The 17655-nt window shown below is 38.6% G+C and overlaps 1 protein-coding gene across 12 annotated transcripts in view; it reads right to left on the reverse strand.

The window, feature by feature from the left end:
* Window positions 1–17655, reverse strand: part of DMD (dystrophin) — a 3641189-nt gene that overhangs the window by 1849747 nt on the left and 1773787 nt on the right. For all 12 annotated transcript variants that reach the window (XR_010221499.1, XM_063953479.1, XM_063953476.1 and 9 more), the window contains one exon: window positions 13094–13247. Coding sequence is in view for 11 of the 12 variants with exons in the window: in XM_063953479.1 (XP_063809549.1) it covers window positions 13094–13247 (154 nt within the window). In the remaining variant the exon portion in view is untranslated. The remainder of the gene's footprint in view (window positions 1–13093; window positions 13248–17655) is intronic.

Here is a 17655-nt window from a genome sequence, read left to right on the forward strand (position 1 = left end):
TCGCCGCCCAAGGGGGAGTGTAAATTCACTGCACACCTCACTCAGCGTGTGCAGTCTCTGAGCAGTCCAGAAGTTACCTACTACAGTGCAATCACAACATGCTGATCGGGGCTAGAGCTGACGTCAGACAACCTCTCTGAAAACGCTTGGGAACGCCTGTGTTATTCCGGACACACCCAGTAAACGGTAAATTACCACCCACAAACGGCCTCTTCCTGTCAATTACCTTGCGAACGCGTGTGCAAATAAATTTTTGCACCATCCTGTCGCTGACCAGCGATGCTCATTGTTGTTGGCGTCGGACACATTGCAGAGCAAATGCATGTGCAGTTATGACCTGATCGCCCGCTGTGCGAAAACACACAGCAGCGATGAGGTTTGAATCAGGGCCTTATTGTGCACATAAAATTAATGCACATGCTCTGTTTTGATAGGAATGCTGTTATTGAACCAACTCAGTCTATCAATATCTCTGCACCTCCGCAAATGAAACTAGTATACGTCATAAAACCATACCCATCAGCAAACACAATTATGCATATCAAGAAACAAGGTGGGCCCAGAGTGTCCAGTTTGCACTTTGTAAGTAGCCTCCAGTGTGTGCCAAGCATTATTCATGTAGTACAAACAATACACTGATCATACAGGTACAGAGTTACCTACCTGTAGGAGTTTCTAAACGAAAGGAGGATAGAAATGTGACAAAAAAGAAGTATGGGGAGACAATGAAGGGAAATGTACATCAGTTGTAGAGTTGGGAGGTGAATTTTCATAAGACTGGAGCAGAAGATCAGCAAGTACTTTAAAGAAAGGGAACATTAAAATGAATAGCTAGATTTTCTAAGTTGTGAGAAAGTATGGCCAAGGGAAGACCAGAAATAAATGAATTCACGGGAGAGATATCAAACCTAAAGAGGACAAATGTAGGTGTTCCTGATAGCTGCCAATAAGATACTAGCTATGAAGTACATTCTATAAAATATCTACAATCTAATTGGTTAGTATGTGCAAAACCTCATCTTGTCTTCTTTAATAAATCTCCTTGTTAAGCCCCATAAAATCTATAATGAAACTATAACGTAAGAAATTAAGTTTGGGTCTTAAATATGTGCTGCTTTCTGCTCTAACTTCTTTGCTGTTCTCTGTCAGTTTTGAGAGCGACAAAACCTGACCCACCACCTTCCAAAAACAACAGTAATACATACAGATCTTGGTTACAAAAGCATACTATGCAAGTAAATATTACTGTATTTTTATAACATGCTGCATAAAGTGATTTTGGCATGGCACAGACTAGGCAGGGAAATGACCTGGTGGCCCCCATGTTTGTTGCAAGGACAGTTTGAAAATCAGAATATATTGACCTCAAACATGGATTTAGTAAAGAACATTACATATCTTTAGAATAAATTATGTGTATTAAATAGATTATTTTATATTCAAACATATTTAACCCATATAAGATGTAAACTTACTCGCCCTGCTTAAACTAAACAGTTCCATGCTGTAAAACTGGTAAGAATTACAGATAGTGGTAAACAGATCACCTTATCTATGTCAAATACTGTTCAATGATTAAAAATAAATAAAATATAGTCATATTAATGACATACTATATACACGTGACGCTCATTAAATATCTCCACAAAAGCTGTCTTAAATGTGCTCCAAAATTTCTACTGGTTTGATGAAGTACGGTAATATTGAGAACTACATATACATCGTAACAGTGTATGGTAAATTATAGGCTTCTGGACTAAATATTTGTTCATTTAAAAAAAAACATTTTTATAAGGATATTTGCTATGATTATTTACTTTTATGGTAATAACTGAATATACAATATTTAAGAGTATATTTACCATAAGGTTATTTATGTTTTATGTTTTTGCCATTACTTTATACAGTGCAGTTTAGTTTTTCTATAGTACATGTTAAAAGAACATGATGAAAGACATGATGTGACAGTATTCACCACCTACATTTTCACTTAGAATGCTGCTCTGCTCTTATATATGCAATGTTTTTTTGCAGCCAGTTGCTCCATTTATGTGGCTGATCAAAGCCTTTTAGAGACCAAAATATGATGAAAGAAAACATATAAAAAGCACACAGGTAAAATAACAGAGTGAAATAAGCACTTAAAAATTATATATTTCTTAGTTTACCCTGTACAATTATACATATTGATTTCCTAAACTGCATTTATCATTGATTAATAATGGCCACTAAAATCATTGCCATTTAGCAACCATTAATAGCTTTGACACATTAGTGAATAAACATCATAAAGATGTGTGATGTCATTATCTCAACAGCATAGAAAAAGTAATTACATGTTTCAACCAAATGAAAAATTACATAATCAATTACCTGTATGCTGTCAATATTGTACTATTACTAACAATGATCCTAAATTGCCGAGATATTGATAACACATTTTGAATGCTGGCAGCTCAGATTTTTTTTTCTCTAAGTGTATGTGATAAGTAGTACAGGGACCATGAAGAAATTTTTTTTTTTTTAAATAATATAGTAATACACTATGAGGGGAATTCAATTGATTTCACTACCCAATCTCCCATATAATGTGATGGAAAATCACAGGGGCCATAGTAAATTAATGCCGGTTACAGCATCACGTCTATTAGTGTTTGGTTTAGCCACGAAGAGTGGCTAAACCTGACCAAACTAATCATCTCAATGCGAAAAAGTACTGTTTGAGTGGTCACTTTCTGCTCATTTCAGGTCGCCACCCCAAGAGGGTGCGAGCTAAAATGCCATCGCCAGCAGATGATCACACCGAAATGGAGATGCAATTGAATAGCTCCATTGGGCACCATCTGCTAGCTGTTGGAGAAAATAACAATTGAATTCCCTTCTACAAGTTATGCAACATCTCTTTATCTACTTATCTACCTCTCTCTCTCTAGGGGACTGTACACTATGTTAATTATGGGATGATGAATTTAGGTAGCCATACTAGTGTATGGGGACTGACGACCAGATTGGGTCTGAAAAATAAGCCAGAAATATCTGTGATATCTCCTGCGCAACCTTTAAAAAAAATAACACAGGCACTTCATTTCCACAAAAGTACTGTAGGTGAAAATTTTAATTTTCACCTGCTTTTGTAAAAATTAAGTGATGATGAACAAACCCCTTTTTATCCACAACTAACTGACCTCATTTCGGTGTAGTGTAGGGTTGGCAAAATCTCTCTATGGTAAGTTTAATTAAACTTTGATTCAGGATGGTAGTATTGGGAAAAATTGTATGAGTAATATATGTCTAAAATTTTAAAATTGTATAATTTTCACATACTGCCTCAATGCACACAATGTAGACAGATAACAGTCATCAAACACTCTTCCACTTGGTGTCTGGCATGGTATAATGTATTTTCTATGAACCCTTTAAAAATGCTTGCAGAAATGCTACTGGGATTTCTATGGTTGCTCCTAAGCAAAATAGGAATTGGAAATGATCATACTCAAGTAGGCTTCAAAATCAATATCCTACCAATAGTAAATTTTAGGGAAAACCATCTTCTTTAAAGCCAGTTATGGAACAGTTGGAATCTCTTAGAAATGTATCCCTTTTCCACATTTACATTAAGCATTTATTTATTCACATATTCAATTGAGGCATTCAGTATGAGTATTATGACATTTAGTGGAGCACTGCAGGGGTGCAGACGTAAGAACATAAGTGGGGTAATTAACCACTTCTTCCAAAGGAGAAAAAAATAAAAAGCCTACGAAGACTACTTCTGATCTTCAAGAGTGTTGTGGAAAGCCCAGCAGTTAGTAGTGTACCGTGGCTTAGCCGAGTGCAGTGTTACAGTCACAGTTTGGCAGTTTTGCTGAGAGAGACTCATTCCATAAATCTCTCTGATTTTATTACTTCAAGTGCACTAAGAAAATTTTAAACACTTCAGCATGAATATTAAAGACAGCTTCTGAATTGACTATACCACTGCCATCTGCACTGATTACTCAACATAAAATACAAATACATCTGTTTCATTAGTTCAAGGTTTGCTTTATGTAATTTTTACTAACGCTACACAAACCAACTGTGTGCAATTAGAGATGTTCAAATATTATGTTCCATTTGTGTGCACCGCATGATGCTGCCGAAAAGGAATAACATTTAAGTGAATTTTCGAAAGGCTATTTGACATATAGATCATTCATTTATATGGTTTGTTCCTAATCCAGTGAGCGTAATTATAATGTTCTTAGCATTTTCAACTCTAATTTCCTTTGCAAGAGGTTTTGCCAAGACATGACTTTCCTAGCCGGTTGTTTAGTCTACTGCACTGTAAGCTCTCTGCTTAATTAATACATTCCATAGTCATTGCCCCCTAGAGTTCTAGCATGTTCACTTCTCTAACATAATAAGCTGGTGACTTCCAGAATGTCAGAGAGCATCCCACTTTACATTAGTTACTGCCATTGTTTTCATTTACAAAATGACTTTCATCTAATCAAATTATCTGGCAGACAATGTAAAATGTGTTTTGAGAGGTAACAGAGTTGGCTTCATATGCAGACTGCTTAAAACAGTTTAATGAATTCTGAAATTACACAAGAGATATAAGTGTGTTACTGCTTACACCATAATAAGACTCCAGCAAATGAATAAAAATATAAAACAAACAAAAAAATGAAATTATTGTAGAAGTGTCCCTAAAATATATGTAATATCTGTTGCTCAGATGTTTAACAATACTTTTCTTTACATACACTTCTTTTTTTCAAATAACTTTTTATTGAGTCATCATGAAAGTCATAAGGAACACATAAATCATAAGGTTATAATACACAAACGTTAAGATCAAGTAGTATGCATCAACAGTGTCTACAATAATCATCGGTTAAGACATTATTCTTCCAAAAAGAAAGGTTTACAGTAATCACGCTAGCGTTATTGTACATGGTATAAGCAACCCAGAGGGAGGCCGCCACAGCCATCCACACCTAGACCAGGGATACCGGTTGTTCCTGTGTGGCCAGTCTAGTTAGGTACCATGTGGTGTATTTGAGGCTGTTATGAATGTTTAGACGTGTGGTAAGGGGCAGGGTGGGAATGTAGGATTCCCACAGGTGAAAGAATCGTTCCACTTGTTTACCCCTGTCTACAATGGCCTCCACCCAGTCCATCCTAAATATATGATGCAATTTGTTTAGGAATAGTGGTATCTGTGGCGGTGTACTATCTATCCAACCCTGTAGTATAGTCTTTTTCCCCGCAGCGCTTAGGGCTATCAGTAGTTTCTTACATTCTGATTGCATGCGGAGGGCAGGATCAATAATGCCCAAGACTGCCCATTCAGGGGTGAAGGGCACATGGGTAATTAGATTTGCCTCCGCATATCTCCTAACCAGGTTCCAGAAGTATTGCACAATCGGGCATGTCCACAAGCAGTGAAAAGTGTCTGCTTCACTCTGATGACATTTTGGACAAGAGTGCGAGTCGGTCGCTCTCATGTGGAAGCGCCGTAGTGGGGATAAGTAGGTGTTATGATATACATTAAAAAACAACTGAGTGTACATGCTTGCCGGGAGGACCTTTCTGGAGTAAAGTAGCGATTTTTCCATAGTTGGTATGGTCAGATCAGGAAAGTGAGCCAACCAAGAGGACATACCACCCCTCACAGTAGCGTGGTCTAATATTTTTCTCAAGAAAGTGTAGACGATAGAAATGGCCTTATATCTCAGTACCGGATGTGTTAAGAGGCTATCCAAGGAGTTGGTCCAGTCCCCATCCGCAAAATGTGCGAGGACATGTCTGACATAGAATTATGTCTGTAGATATGGAAGGGAAGATGAGACAATCACCTCATGCCTCGCTGAGTCCTCTGAGAGGGTGAGCGGGCGGCAGTCTCCCACTGCCACTAGTGAGCGAATTGATGTTATGCCCTACTCCCTCCAAGTCTGGAAGGGGTGAGCAGCCATGCCATCTAAGAAGTCTGGGTTTTTAATTAGGGGTAGATGTAAGGAGTAATACTGGTTTAGTTTTGCATTGTGTCGCAGTATGTGCCACATCTTCCTGGTAGACCATAGAAGAGGGTTAGACCGAATGTGTTCAGGTATTTCCCAGTCATGCTGATGGAGGAAACATGTCAAGGCTACATTTACATGCACTTCTATCTATGATACTGTTGTAAGGGTGCGGGAACACTGAGGTTGACATGTTTTAGGGCTTTTATAGCAACTTAATAAACAGAAAATTACCTGCCGGACACACATTCTCCCATACAGGGAAATCTATTTGCCAGGCTTCTGACTGCTGCTATGCTATGGCCAAGATCTTTCACTGTGTACTCATGTTATTAGCTGTATTATATGCTCTGTACTTATAAGACCATGAAATACAAGGAACGTATTGGTGGGTCACATGAAGCTTTATCAGCAATCTGACTTCTGTGTTTAACACAACCGGCTCAACAGCAGTTGACACTTTTGAATCCCAGGACCATTTACTATAACTTTTATATAAATTAGTAAAAGGAGAAATAAAGGGCTGATAGTAACACTAAAAACAGAATACAATAGATTTGCTGAAGGACACAAAAGTTTACTATTTGTATTTTTACTCTACAGTATTTCAGAGGGGTTACCTATACTAGAGAAAGATACACTACTGTAGACACAAATTATTTTACTATTGAAAAAAATCAATTGAAGTTTCAGTTGGAAAATTGGTGATTCAGTGAGTGCAGATGGTATACATCCAAGAGTTTAAACACAATGTGAGTAGCGTTTCAGTGCCATCAAACAAATGTTTTAATCTATTGTTTTCAAAACTCAGTCCTCAAGGCACCCTCTCAGTCCTGCTTTTAAGAATATCCATGCTTGAGCATAGATAGTTAAAAAAAACTACAGTAAGGTACTAATCAAGTCACCTGTGCTTAAGCATGGACATTCTTAAAACATGGACTGTTGGCGTGCATTGAGGACTGAGTTTTGGAACCACAAGTTTAATAATTCTCTTCTAGTAGGTTTACTTCCATGGGATAAGACATTTGAATGAGTTGTACCATACGTGTATACACAGAGCACACACTCTGGCAGGGTGACAGAGCTTACTGTACTACATGCACATATATGTGGGAAAATGACACCAGCTCCATATTCCCAGAGATTATTCTACAGCACGTGCGCATATCTCTGGGAAAAATGGGTCAGTTTTCTTTGTGACTTCTGCAGCAGCAGCAGAAAATGAAGTACAGTATATGCAATGGGTGCAGTGTGAGTGGTTTGACTCAGAGACCCATGTATACACTGCGCAAACCTGTACCCATTATAGATACACCACTGTATACTACGCAAAAAATGGAATTTGTTTCCCACATCAATAGTAGATGAATAAATAGGATCATGCATACCCACAAACCAAAGAATTGATGACTAATTTAAGTCAAATAAATGAGAAGATCCAAGGCAATCTGGATTTGCTACAAAGCAATTATATCAAACCCACTTAGTAGATGTTGTGACTTGGTAAATTTATCAGTGTAAATCAGGGACTATACAGTAGCAACTTCCATTTTAGCAATGCATATTTTACATATCCATCAATTAATTAATATATACGTAGAATATGAAAATCCCTGGATTTGACAAACAGACCGAAATATACATAAAAGTTTAACTAAAGGACACCAGTGCCGTGATAACTTCTCACCAAAGTACTAGTACAGTAGCTCAGGTAATAGCTCAGGTAATAGTCCTGGTTACTATTTAGCGTAATGCATTCATAAGTGATATTGCTTGTGGTCTACAAGAGATTATATGCCTTTTGCAGTTTATACAAAGATTTGAAACAAGGTTGACACAACAGAAGAGGCATTTGAAATATACAGAAAATAGAGGAATGGGCTAAAACATGAAATCTTACATTTAATTCAAAGGTAAAACTGTAAAACACTTGAAGCCAAATGTAATAGGGTGCGGGAATCCGAAAGATCTGAGATTTCGGTTAGTTAGCAGACAATTTTTCAGTAACAATGTTTAGCAAGGCAAAGCCCCATTGCTGCATTGTATTTATTTGCTAACTCACCAAAATCTCAGGACTTTCAGAACCCTGCATCCTTTTACACCTGTATCAGTTTTGTGGTGGACAGGGACTCACTAGTCACTCCATTTGCTCTTACTGTCATATCAGAAATTGTTTGTCAATTCGGATTTTGCTATAAGTTGTTTTGTTTACTCAATTTTTTTTGCAGTCACAAATGTGCATAATTAATATGAGCATCCTCCAATACAATCATGATGTGAGTGCAATTTTGAAGATATCCATTAACAAAGAGAAACAAATGAACGAGACATCGGCAGGAGGCGAGGGAAATGGAAAGTACACATTAGAAAACATGAGAGAAAAAGAGGGGGTGGGTGGGAGATTTAGGGGGAAATAGTGGATTGGATGAGAAAAGTTTTTAGAATGGTGAGATGATGTCTACAACTAAATAGCAGAAGAACTTTGGAGTTCTACTTCTAAATGACATGAAGGCAAGCAAGCACTGTAGTAGAGCCGGTAAAATACTAAGATGTGTATGAAATCACTTTATGATTTGTAGAAAAAGGGGACACACTTGGAGTAGGGGATACTGAAAGGTAATATAAGAAAGATTTATTTTTATACAGAAAGGATGATAAATCCTCTTTTGGGAACATGTAGCTATTGTTAATACATACTGTAGAATATATAAAAATGCAATACAAAAACAAACACACACAAAAAAGGGCAAATAGTTGGAGCTGCAGGTTCACTGTTCTTGCAAATAAATTATTTTAACTTGGGATACCAAGTATATTAAATGTCATGTGGCACCAATTTACCAATATGCAAATTTAGCAAATTTCTTTCATGCAGTATAAGCTAGAATTATTCTGAATGGCTGTTGAATGTTGCGGCAACCATATAGTTAGCTTATATGAAAACATAACCACTCAACAACTCTCTGTATAAGACTCTGATTATACTTTGCTATACTATACGACTATAGCAGTCATATGAGACTGTCACATTAAGCATTAAATTATGAATTTATATGTAAGAAAATGTTCAGCAATTGTTAATGGCAAACAGTTCCAACACTCTAAATGTGTATAATCTATAATGGTGAATCATAGTTCTCAGTTGCTTCCTTGCTGATACATGGAAGAGAAGGGGGGATGCTATCCCCTGTTACATAGGAGCGATTGTGCTCAGAAAACATAGCATGCAGCAGCTTCAGAGTTTAATCGCTGTAATGTGACAGGGAGGTGTTTCCCCCCTTTACTTCAGTCTGTCAGCATGGAAGTGATTGAGCACTATGTGCACCAGTGCTCTTTTAGCTGACAGCATTCAAAGTGCTCCGCTGACACAATGCTAAAGATTCTGACTGTCTTAAAACATAACTATTTGTCTCCTAACTGGTACAGTGATGCACCCAGATGGAACTTTTCTTTTTAATAATTATTTTATATATTGAAGACATTGAAGAGCGACAATATCCAAACTTACCAAAACAGTTTGGGAGCTAGAATATAGTAAGTTAAAAGTAGGAGAGGTGAGGAGGGGATGGGAGAGTTATGGGGAGATGTACTAAGCAGTGATAAGAGTGGAGAAATGAGCCAGTGGAGAAGTTGCCCATGGCAACCAATCAGCAACTCTGTATAATTTTATAGTATGCATATTATAAATGTTACTTCAATGCTGATTGGCTGCCATTGGGCAACTTCTCCACTGGCTCACTTCTCCAGTCTTTTCACTGCTTAGTACATCTCCCCCTTAGTGTGATGGTAAAGCTACAGTAGCATACACCAATAAAGTGTTTGCTTTAAATATCAGTGACTTATCTTCCACCAATATTTGTTTTATTGAGCAGAAATATCCAATATAGGCTATTCAAATTATTCTGAAATTCTGATGGTAATTGACAAAGCCACTGTATTTGTGACTGCTAAGCCTTTCAGGAGACATATGCGATAGAGACTGAATATCAATTATCAAAATGATAATAATTCTAATGACAGTCTCATAATTTTCATATCTTACTGCAAAACTATCCTGATGCTTATACTGCATAAATTATCCTGGTATCTATTATCAAACTGCTGAAGGTTTGTACTCAAACTTTTTAAATATAGTTAAACAAACAAGCTGACTTATTAAAATAACACATTCAACAGAAGAGGATTATGCTTATGTGAACTTCATAGAGCTGTCTGGAAATTAATTTTTTCTTGCTTGGATCACAAGGTCATGTGCAAACTTGTGAAAGCATTTTCAGAGAAATCCTTTAATTTTAAATATGGTCCGCCATACTAGAAGATCAAATAACAACAATCTGTTCGACTAATAAACGTCTGTAATGTTGGGCTCTCTCTAATGTTTAACCTAATGGAGATTTGTTATCTGCTCATTTTCTCATACCAGCTTTGCAGAAAGTAGAAGTTGTGTTCAAAACAACTGAAAAACAGCCAACATAAAAAAACATGAAAAAAGATGGCTTCCTGAAATCTGAAGTGCTGTATTTTACAAAGACAAAACATTTAAATAAAACGTTCTCTCTGTTACAGTAATTACAGCTTGCTGTGCTTATCTGTCCTGCCACTTCACAGATGATGGAAACTCAATGCACTCGCAAAAGTACGAAAGCATAAGTACTGTACCCATTATACAACACATGCTTTCATTGTCTACTGTGCACTAGATTGGCTAACTGACTGGTTACTATCAGTCATTGAATATTTTTCATTACAGAATACATGGAGGTATATTCAATTAAGGTTGAAACTGCCGTCTTGTCGAAAAGACGTCAGTTTTCGACTTTTTTTGAAAGGGGTTCCAACCTATTCAGTCCCCAGCATTTTTATTCGACAAGTCGGTGAATTCGATTTGTCAAATAGTACGTGAATTGGCGGTATAGCTGCCGATTCATGTGCTTCTGATGGAAACGGGGCCAAATTCGACAGGTTTTGGCCCCGTTTCTGACCATCTCAGTTCGACTTAAAAAAAGTCGAACTGAGATGAGGGACCTGAGAGGAGGAGAGAGGGGAGAGCCATGGACAGACGGGGGAGAGCCACGGGCAGACAGGGGACAGCAGCGCTACAGCACAGCACAGCAGGAGGATGTGGCACAGCCGCCGCTCATGGCAGCATCCACCCGGCTGCAGCAAGTGAGGTCCCGCTTGCTGGAGCCGGGTGGACGCTGCCATGAGGTCTGACGGCTGTGCCACAGCCTCCTGCAATGCTGCTGTCCCCCATCTGCCTGCAACTCTCCTTCCTCTCCAGTCCCTCATCTCAATTCAACTTTTTTAAAGTCGAATTGAGATGGGCATTGAATAGCCCTTGTCGGATCCATTCAGACAAATGCATGTCGGAATGGATCCAACATCAATTGAATATACCACATGATTTATAATCAGTTTAATATACTCAATGCCATAGTGACACTTGTCATAAAATATGATATAATAATAATAATAATAATAATAATAATAATAATAATAATAATAATAAGGCCAATATAATGGAGATACAGCCTTTCTGCAAATAGAATCTATAAGTGATAACCTGTATATATAAATTGATAGATCAGGAAGTTACCACAAATGTTCTTAATTGAATTGGAATTGCCCTATATTTGCTATTTTGCTTAATCTACGTAACTATGACATGAAAACTGATTATGTCATACTTCAAAATGGCACCAGTAAATTATAAAATTGCTCAAGTGATCACATGGATGGGAAAAGCACAATTATAATGGGAGATATTTACTGTGCTAGTGCATAAGTACTGTTACTAGGCGTGCATGCTCCAATTGTCATTATTTAAGGTGTATTTGCCTAAATTCAGACCACATTTATTGTTATGAATCTTCACCTTTTGCCCATTCATGTGTCCACAGTTTTGAAGTGTGGGATGTTACAGTAGTGCCAAATATGTGTACTGAACATGTGGGATGACTGTGAACCCTCCCCTGGTGTGAGAATTAAGCGAGGTCCTGTGATATTGGGGGTCATTCCGAGTTGTTAGCTCATTGCCGATTTTCGCTATATTGCGATTAGTCGTTTACTGCGCATGCACAAGGTTCGCAGAGCGCATGCGCTTAGTTATTTTACACAAAAGTTAGATATTTTACTCATGGCATAACGAGGATTTTTCATCGTTCTGGTGATCGTACTGTGATTGATAGGAAGTGGGTGTTTCTGGGCGGAAACTGGCCGTTTTCTGGGAGTGTGCGAAAAAACGCTGGCGTTTCTGGGAAAAACGGGGGAGTGTCTGGGCGAACGCTAGGTGTGTTTGTGATGTCAAACCAGGAACGAAACTAACTGAACTGATCGCAATGGCTGAGTAAGTCTCGAGCTACTCAGAAACTGCTAAGAATTTTCTATTCGCAATTCTGCTAATCTTTCGTTCACAATTCTGCTATGCTAAGATACACTCCCAGAGGGCGGCGGCTTAGCGTGTGCAATGCTGCTAAAAGCAGCTAGCGAGCGAACAACTTGGAATGAGGGCCATTGTGCTGTGTTATTATGTGAGGAGGGGATTAGTGACATGCAGGATGTCCCAGTCTGTGAGGCACAGAGTATGGATATTTTGCTCCTAAAATTCTTGGGTCAAACACTCCTTTATTTGAAAGTTTATGCACATAATTGTTCCGGCCCAGTGTCAAACACGGAAACCATCTGAAATCTAACCATCTGTGCTTTGAGTCCCATTTCTCACAATATGGCCCTGAAAGTTCTTGAACAAAATGTTATATTTAATTATATACAGAAACCTTTATGTGTATTGTTCACAGGCTTCCAGACAACAATATTCTGACCACTCATTACAGTAGCTACTGCAATTATTATCATATCTACTTAATCAGATACAAGAAAATCCTCTGAAATCATTATGATGTCACATCACATGCGCAAAACAACTAATTAAAGAAAACCTTATGAAAAACAAGTGCACTATACTTCAAATATAAAACATTGGAGATATCATCATTTTGCCTACTTCCTAAAGTATGCAACTGAGCAGTAATCTCAATTACAACTTTAAATCTGGAAAAACATTACCAACTGTCTGTCAGTCCTACCTTCAACCTCTTCTGTTGCTGTTTGGACAGTTCTGGATCCCTTATATCCCCTTGACATTCTGATAGAATTGCCTCTGCTTCACTTAGCCATTGATTGAGGTTGCCCATGTCATCCTGCAGTTTCATCCACTTTTCCAGAGATCTATCAAATTTCCTGAAGATGAGAACAAGTGTAATAATCAGTTTATAAAATACAATTTTCTCTTTCCCGGGGTCCACAGTTCAACCCAAATTTATCAGAGTATCTCTGGACTTGGGTGGTTTTATCCTTTAATGAACAATAGTCGATAGTCAAAGGTAATTAAATTATATAAAAATCACCCAGCAGTGCACCCCAATAGAATATAATAGTTATCAAATAATATTATTTAATGGAATGCACAGCTCAGTCTCTTAGCTTCCAAGAAGTAATCATTTTTTAACACAATAAAGTATTCTGAAATAAAATAAGTTGATGTATTTGGTGTATCTGGTATTTAGAGGCAATTACCAGATTTAGAAAGTCAACCTCTCTAAAGCTTCAGCAGTTCTTGATTTGGGTTTGTCTCTGCAAGATTCTCAATCACTTTATTTGCATCAGGGAACCTACCAAATACACCAAACTCCATACCTCCCAACTGTCCCGATTTTGGCAGGACAGTCCCATTTTTCTGGAACTGTACCACTGTCCCACCAGTAGATCGGTGGAGGGACAGTTGGGAGACCATCTCTCACTGCCTGCTTTGCTTAGCCGCTATTCACTGGGAGAGAGTAACAGGGGGCATTACCAGTAGGCTGCAGGGATGTGGCTCACAATTACATAATACCATTGAAGCCAAGCCCCCTTTTCCTGATGTCATGCCCACTTTGCAGTGGCACATGCCTTAGGCACGCGAAGGAGTCCCTCTTTCTTGGGAAAGAATGTTGGGAGGTATGAAACTAAGTTACAAAAAGTATATTTTAATTCAGGACTACACCCAAAACTAATTAACATTTAAATGCAATTTCCCTTTTAGAAGCCAGTTTTATGAACATTTCTACATTGTTTATTAGAAGCTGCAACCTAGCACAAATACAAATAATGTATGCAAGCTGACTATATGTAACTGAGCATCTGGCTTCATTCGGGACTTGATTTGCTGTTTACCTTAGGAAAGGTTTAACAAAGACATAAACTAAATTTAGTGTATTTCAGCTACTCCTTGGATTCATATTTTCTGTCAGTCACATTGCAACCATCTGCCCATCCACACTTATACCTATGCTACCATTCTTCACTCCACATTAGTACTGCTTGCTACCATCCATCTAGTACTTTACCCTTGTTCTGAGTGTTGTCATTGAGCTATTATTCCACAAGAGGGATGTCAAATTTCTTGTTTACACCGGTATGAAGGGTGGAGATTCATACATTACTCCACTAGTACTGGATGTCAACATTCATCAACTACTCTACAATTGTATGGAGTACTCTTATTCCACGCTAGTAATGGAGTATTAACATTGATTGATGTCTATACACTGATACTACATATTGCCATGTGTTTGGTACTCCACATTTGCCAGTTACTCCACACACTATGACTAGCAATCATCTGGAACATCCAGAGCTGGATTAAGGCTTTTGAGGGCCCAAGGCACTTAAGTCTGGTAGGACCTTAGGAGCAACAGTTGGAAAGCAGGGATCAGATCCTCATAAGTGTGCCTTTGCATACACAAGAAAAGACATGACCTTGTGTCACAACCCAATTTCTCATCATGCTGGGAGCGTGAAAAGCATTTTCTACCTACTAGGCTGTCCCCAGTCTCATGTGTGCAGCAGGTGAGAGAGTTCCCTCCATACTTTTCACCCAGTGGGTTAGGGCACGTGCCCACCTTAGTCTGGCACTTTGCACATGTGTGACATTTATGTACAAAGCCAACAAGTCATCTTAGAAAGATAACACATTTATTTTGTGTGTACTGAAAAATCTTAACTTGTCCACATTATAAATGATCGCACCATATAAACTATATTTACAATGACAGCATTGTAGACACAATATTTAATAAATAATAAAGTTGGCTAGGAAGCTGAGTGAGTACTGTAATTTTTTCCTAAAAAAATATATTTGTTTAGTGTAGAAATGTTATTGTTTAAAAATCCCAAAACATTGCAGCTGCAGTGAAATGTGAAGGAACAATTGTGGCTGACTCACATTTGGGAGCAAGCCAATACAGATTTAAAATGGGCAGGTTTAATGAGCTGCAAATTACAGTAGGCTGTGCAGCATTACAATCCAGGTAACACCCATGGCCGTGGGTTTCACTGGTACAAATCACAGCTTTTTATTTTGCACCTCCAGAATAAGTGAAAAGTAGGAAAAAATTTAAATTTTAATGTAAAATGTCAGAATTAGTACAGTACATCTGGTTCAATCAGAAAATATAGCCAATAAAGACATGATGTGGGAGATGTACAGTATGTAGAGGTACTGCATTGAAAATGGAGATTGGATAAGTGTTTTTTTCCATCATTACAATTTGTAAACCTCAAACATTTTACACCTTTTAACTGCCTCCAATAATTTGCTCATGAATGCTAGCAGCATTGTACAAAAATACCAAGTGACATGCATGGAAAATGAATACAGGATGTCATGGAAGGGTACTCACAGCTAATTGAATTTGACCCTTAGAGTTGGAGGCTTGTGTGCTAGTTGAACATATAGGGGGTATTCAATTGTTTGAAAAGTCAGTTCGGAGTCTGTTTTTTCCTATCTAATAGACAGGAAAAAAACAGATACCCAACTGACTTTTCAAACAATTGAATCCCCCCCCTCCCTGCCATGTCAAAATAAAGAAAGTAATTGTAGGCTGCATGTAAAAACAAAGGGGGGAATTCCAAGTTGATCGCAGCAGGACATTTTTTAGCAGTTGGGCAAAACCATGTGCACTGCAGGGGGGGGGGGGGGCAGATATAACATTTGCAGAGAGAGTTAGATTTGGTTGGGTAATTTTGTTTCTGTGCAGGGTAAATACTGGCTGTTTTATTTTTACACTGCAATTCAGATTGCAGATTGAACTCATCACACCCAAATCCAACTCTCTCTGCACATGTTATATCTGCCCCCCCTGCAGTGCACATGGGGGGTAATTCCAAGTTGATCGCAGCAGGATTTTTGATAGCAACTGGGCAAAACCATGTGCACTGCAGGGGAGGCAGATATAACATGTGTAGAGAGAGATACAGTTGGGTGTGGTGTGTTCAAACTGAAATCTAAATTGCAGTGTAAAAATAAAGCAGCCAGTATTCACCCTGCACAGAAACAATATAACCCACCCAAATCTAACTCTTTTTGCACATGTTATATCTGCCTCCCCTGCAGTGCACATGATTTTGCCCAGTTGCTATCAAAAATCCTGCTGCGATCAACTTGGAATTACCCCCATGGTTTTGCCCAACTGCTAACAAAGTTCCTGCTGCGATCAACTCAGAATTACCCCCAAAGTGTAATTGCAGCATGGTTTCTCCAGACGCAAATTTTTTCCTTTTATTTTTGTGTTTTGCTCTTATATTAGAGTCAGTATCATTGTGTCAGAGTAAATATGCAGCAGTTTGTCAAAACTGCTGCTCATCGGCAGCTTTGACTGATACTGTAGTTTTAAAACAGTGATAAGAATTAACACTACATCAGGCTTGTTTAGCATTAATTCCTATTGCCATTTTAATGCTATTGGTCAAAGCTGCTGAAGATCAACAGTTCTCAGGGATGGGCTGGGGCTGATATCGTGACAAGGGTGCGCACGGACACTAGCAACGGGGGTGTGCCTATTGATATTTTAATGCTATTGTTCAGAGCTGCTGAAGATCAGCAGCTCTTAGGGTTGGACTGGGGCCGAAATCACTTGACAGAGGTGGGCGCGGACACTAGCAACGGGGTCGCACCGCGAGTCAAGGGGCATGGACAAACGGGATGCCCCCATTTCCATGGAAATGGGTGGGCATGGGCTGCAAGTCAGGGGGCGTGGACTTGGGGCACGCCTCCATTTCCATGGAGACAGACAGGGGGGTGGGGGGAGCACCACAACAGAGAGACAGAGGCTGCAGCCTTCCCAGCTCTCTAAATGACAAGACTGGCCCACCAGCCTGTCAGCCCTTCTGGCGTTTGCCAGAAGCGCCAGATGGGCAGTCCGGCCCTGGCAGCTCTAACAGACCACAGGATTATAATTCTATCCCAATGTGTTTTGAGGATTTCAAGCACATATAGCATCAAACACAATGTCAAAGTTTATGATGATTTTTATTTAGCTTGCCACGATTTTGGGCATCTGAAACTACTGCATCAAAGCAATTCAGCACACTTGAATGATAACTTCAGCAAACAAATCATAAAATGTAATAAATACATATATTTATATTGGCCTGTTCATTATGTTAATTAGCAGGGGCCGGGTGTTCTCCGATAGTTATGTTTTCTATTTCCTGTGAGCACCGGAGAAAATTCAACATTCAGCCAAAAATACCAATAGGATACCCTGCGCTAATGGACCAATTGGAACGCTGTTTGAATAAATTCACAATCAAAGCTAATGGAAATTTG

The sequence above is a fragment of the Pseudophryne corroboree genome, chromosome 2 (assembly GCF_028390025.1).
Source record: "Pseudophryne corroboree isolate aPseCor3 chromosome 2, aPseCor3.hap2, whole genome shotgun sequence".
Taxonomy (NCBI): Eukaryota; Metazoa; Chordata; class Amphibia; order Anura; family Myobatrachidae; genus Pseudophryne; species Pseudophryne corroboree.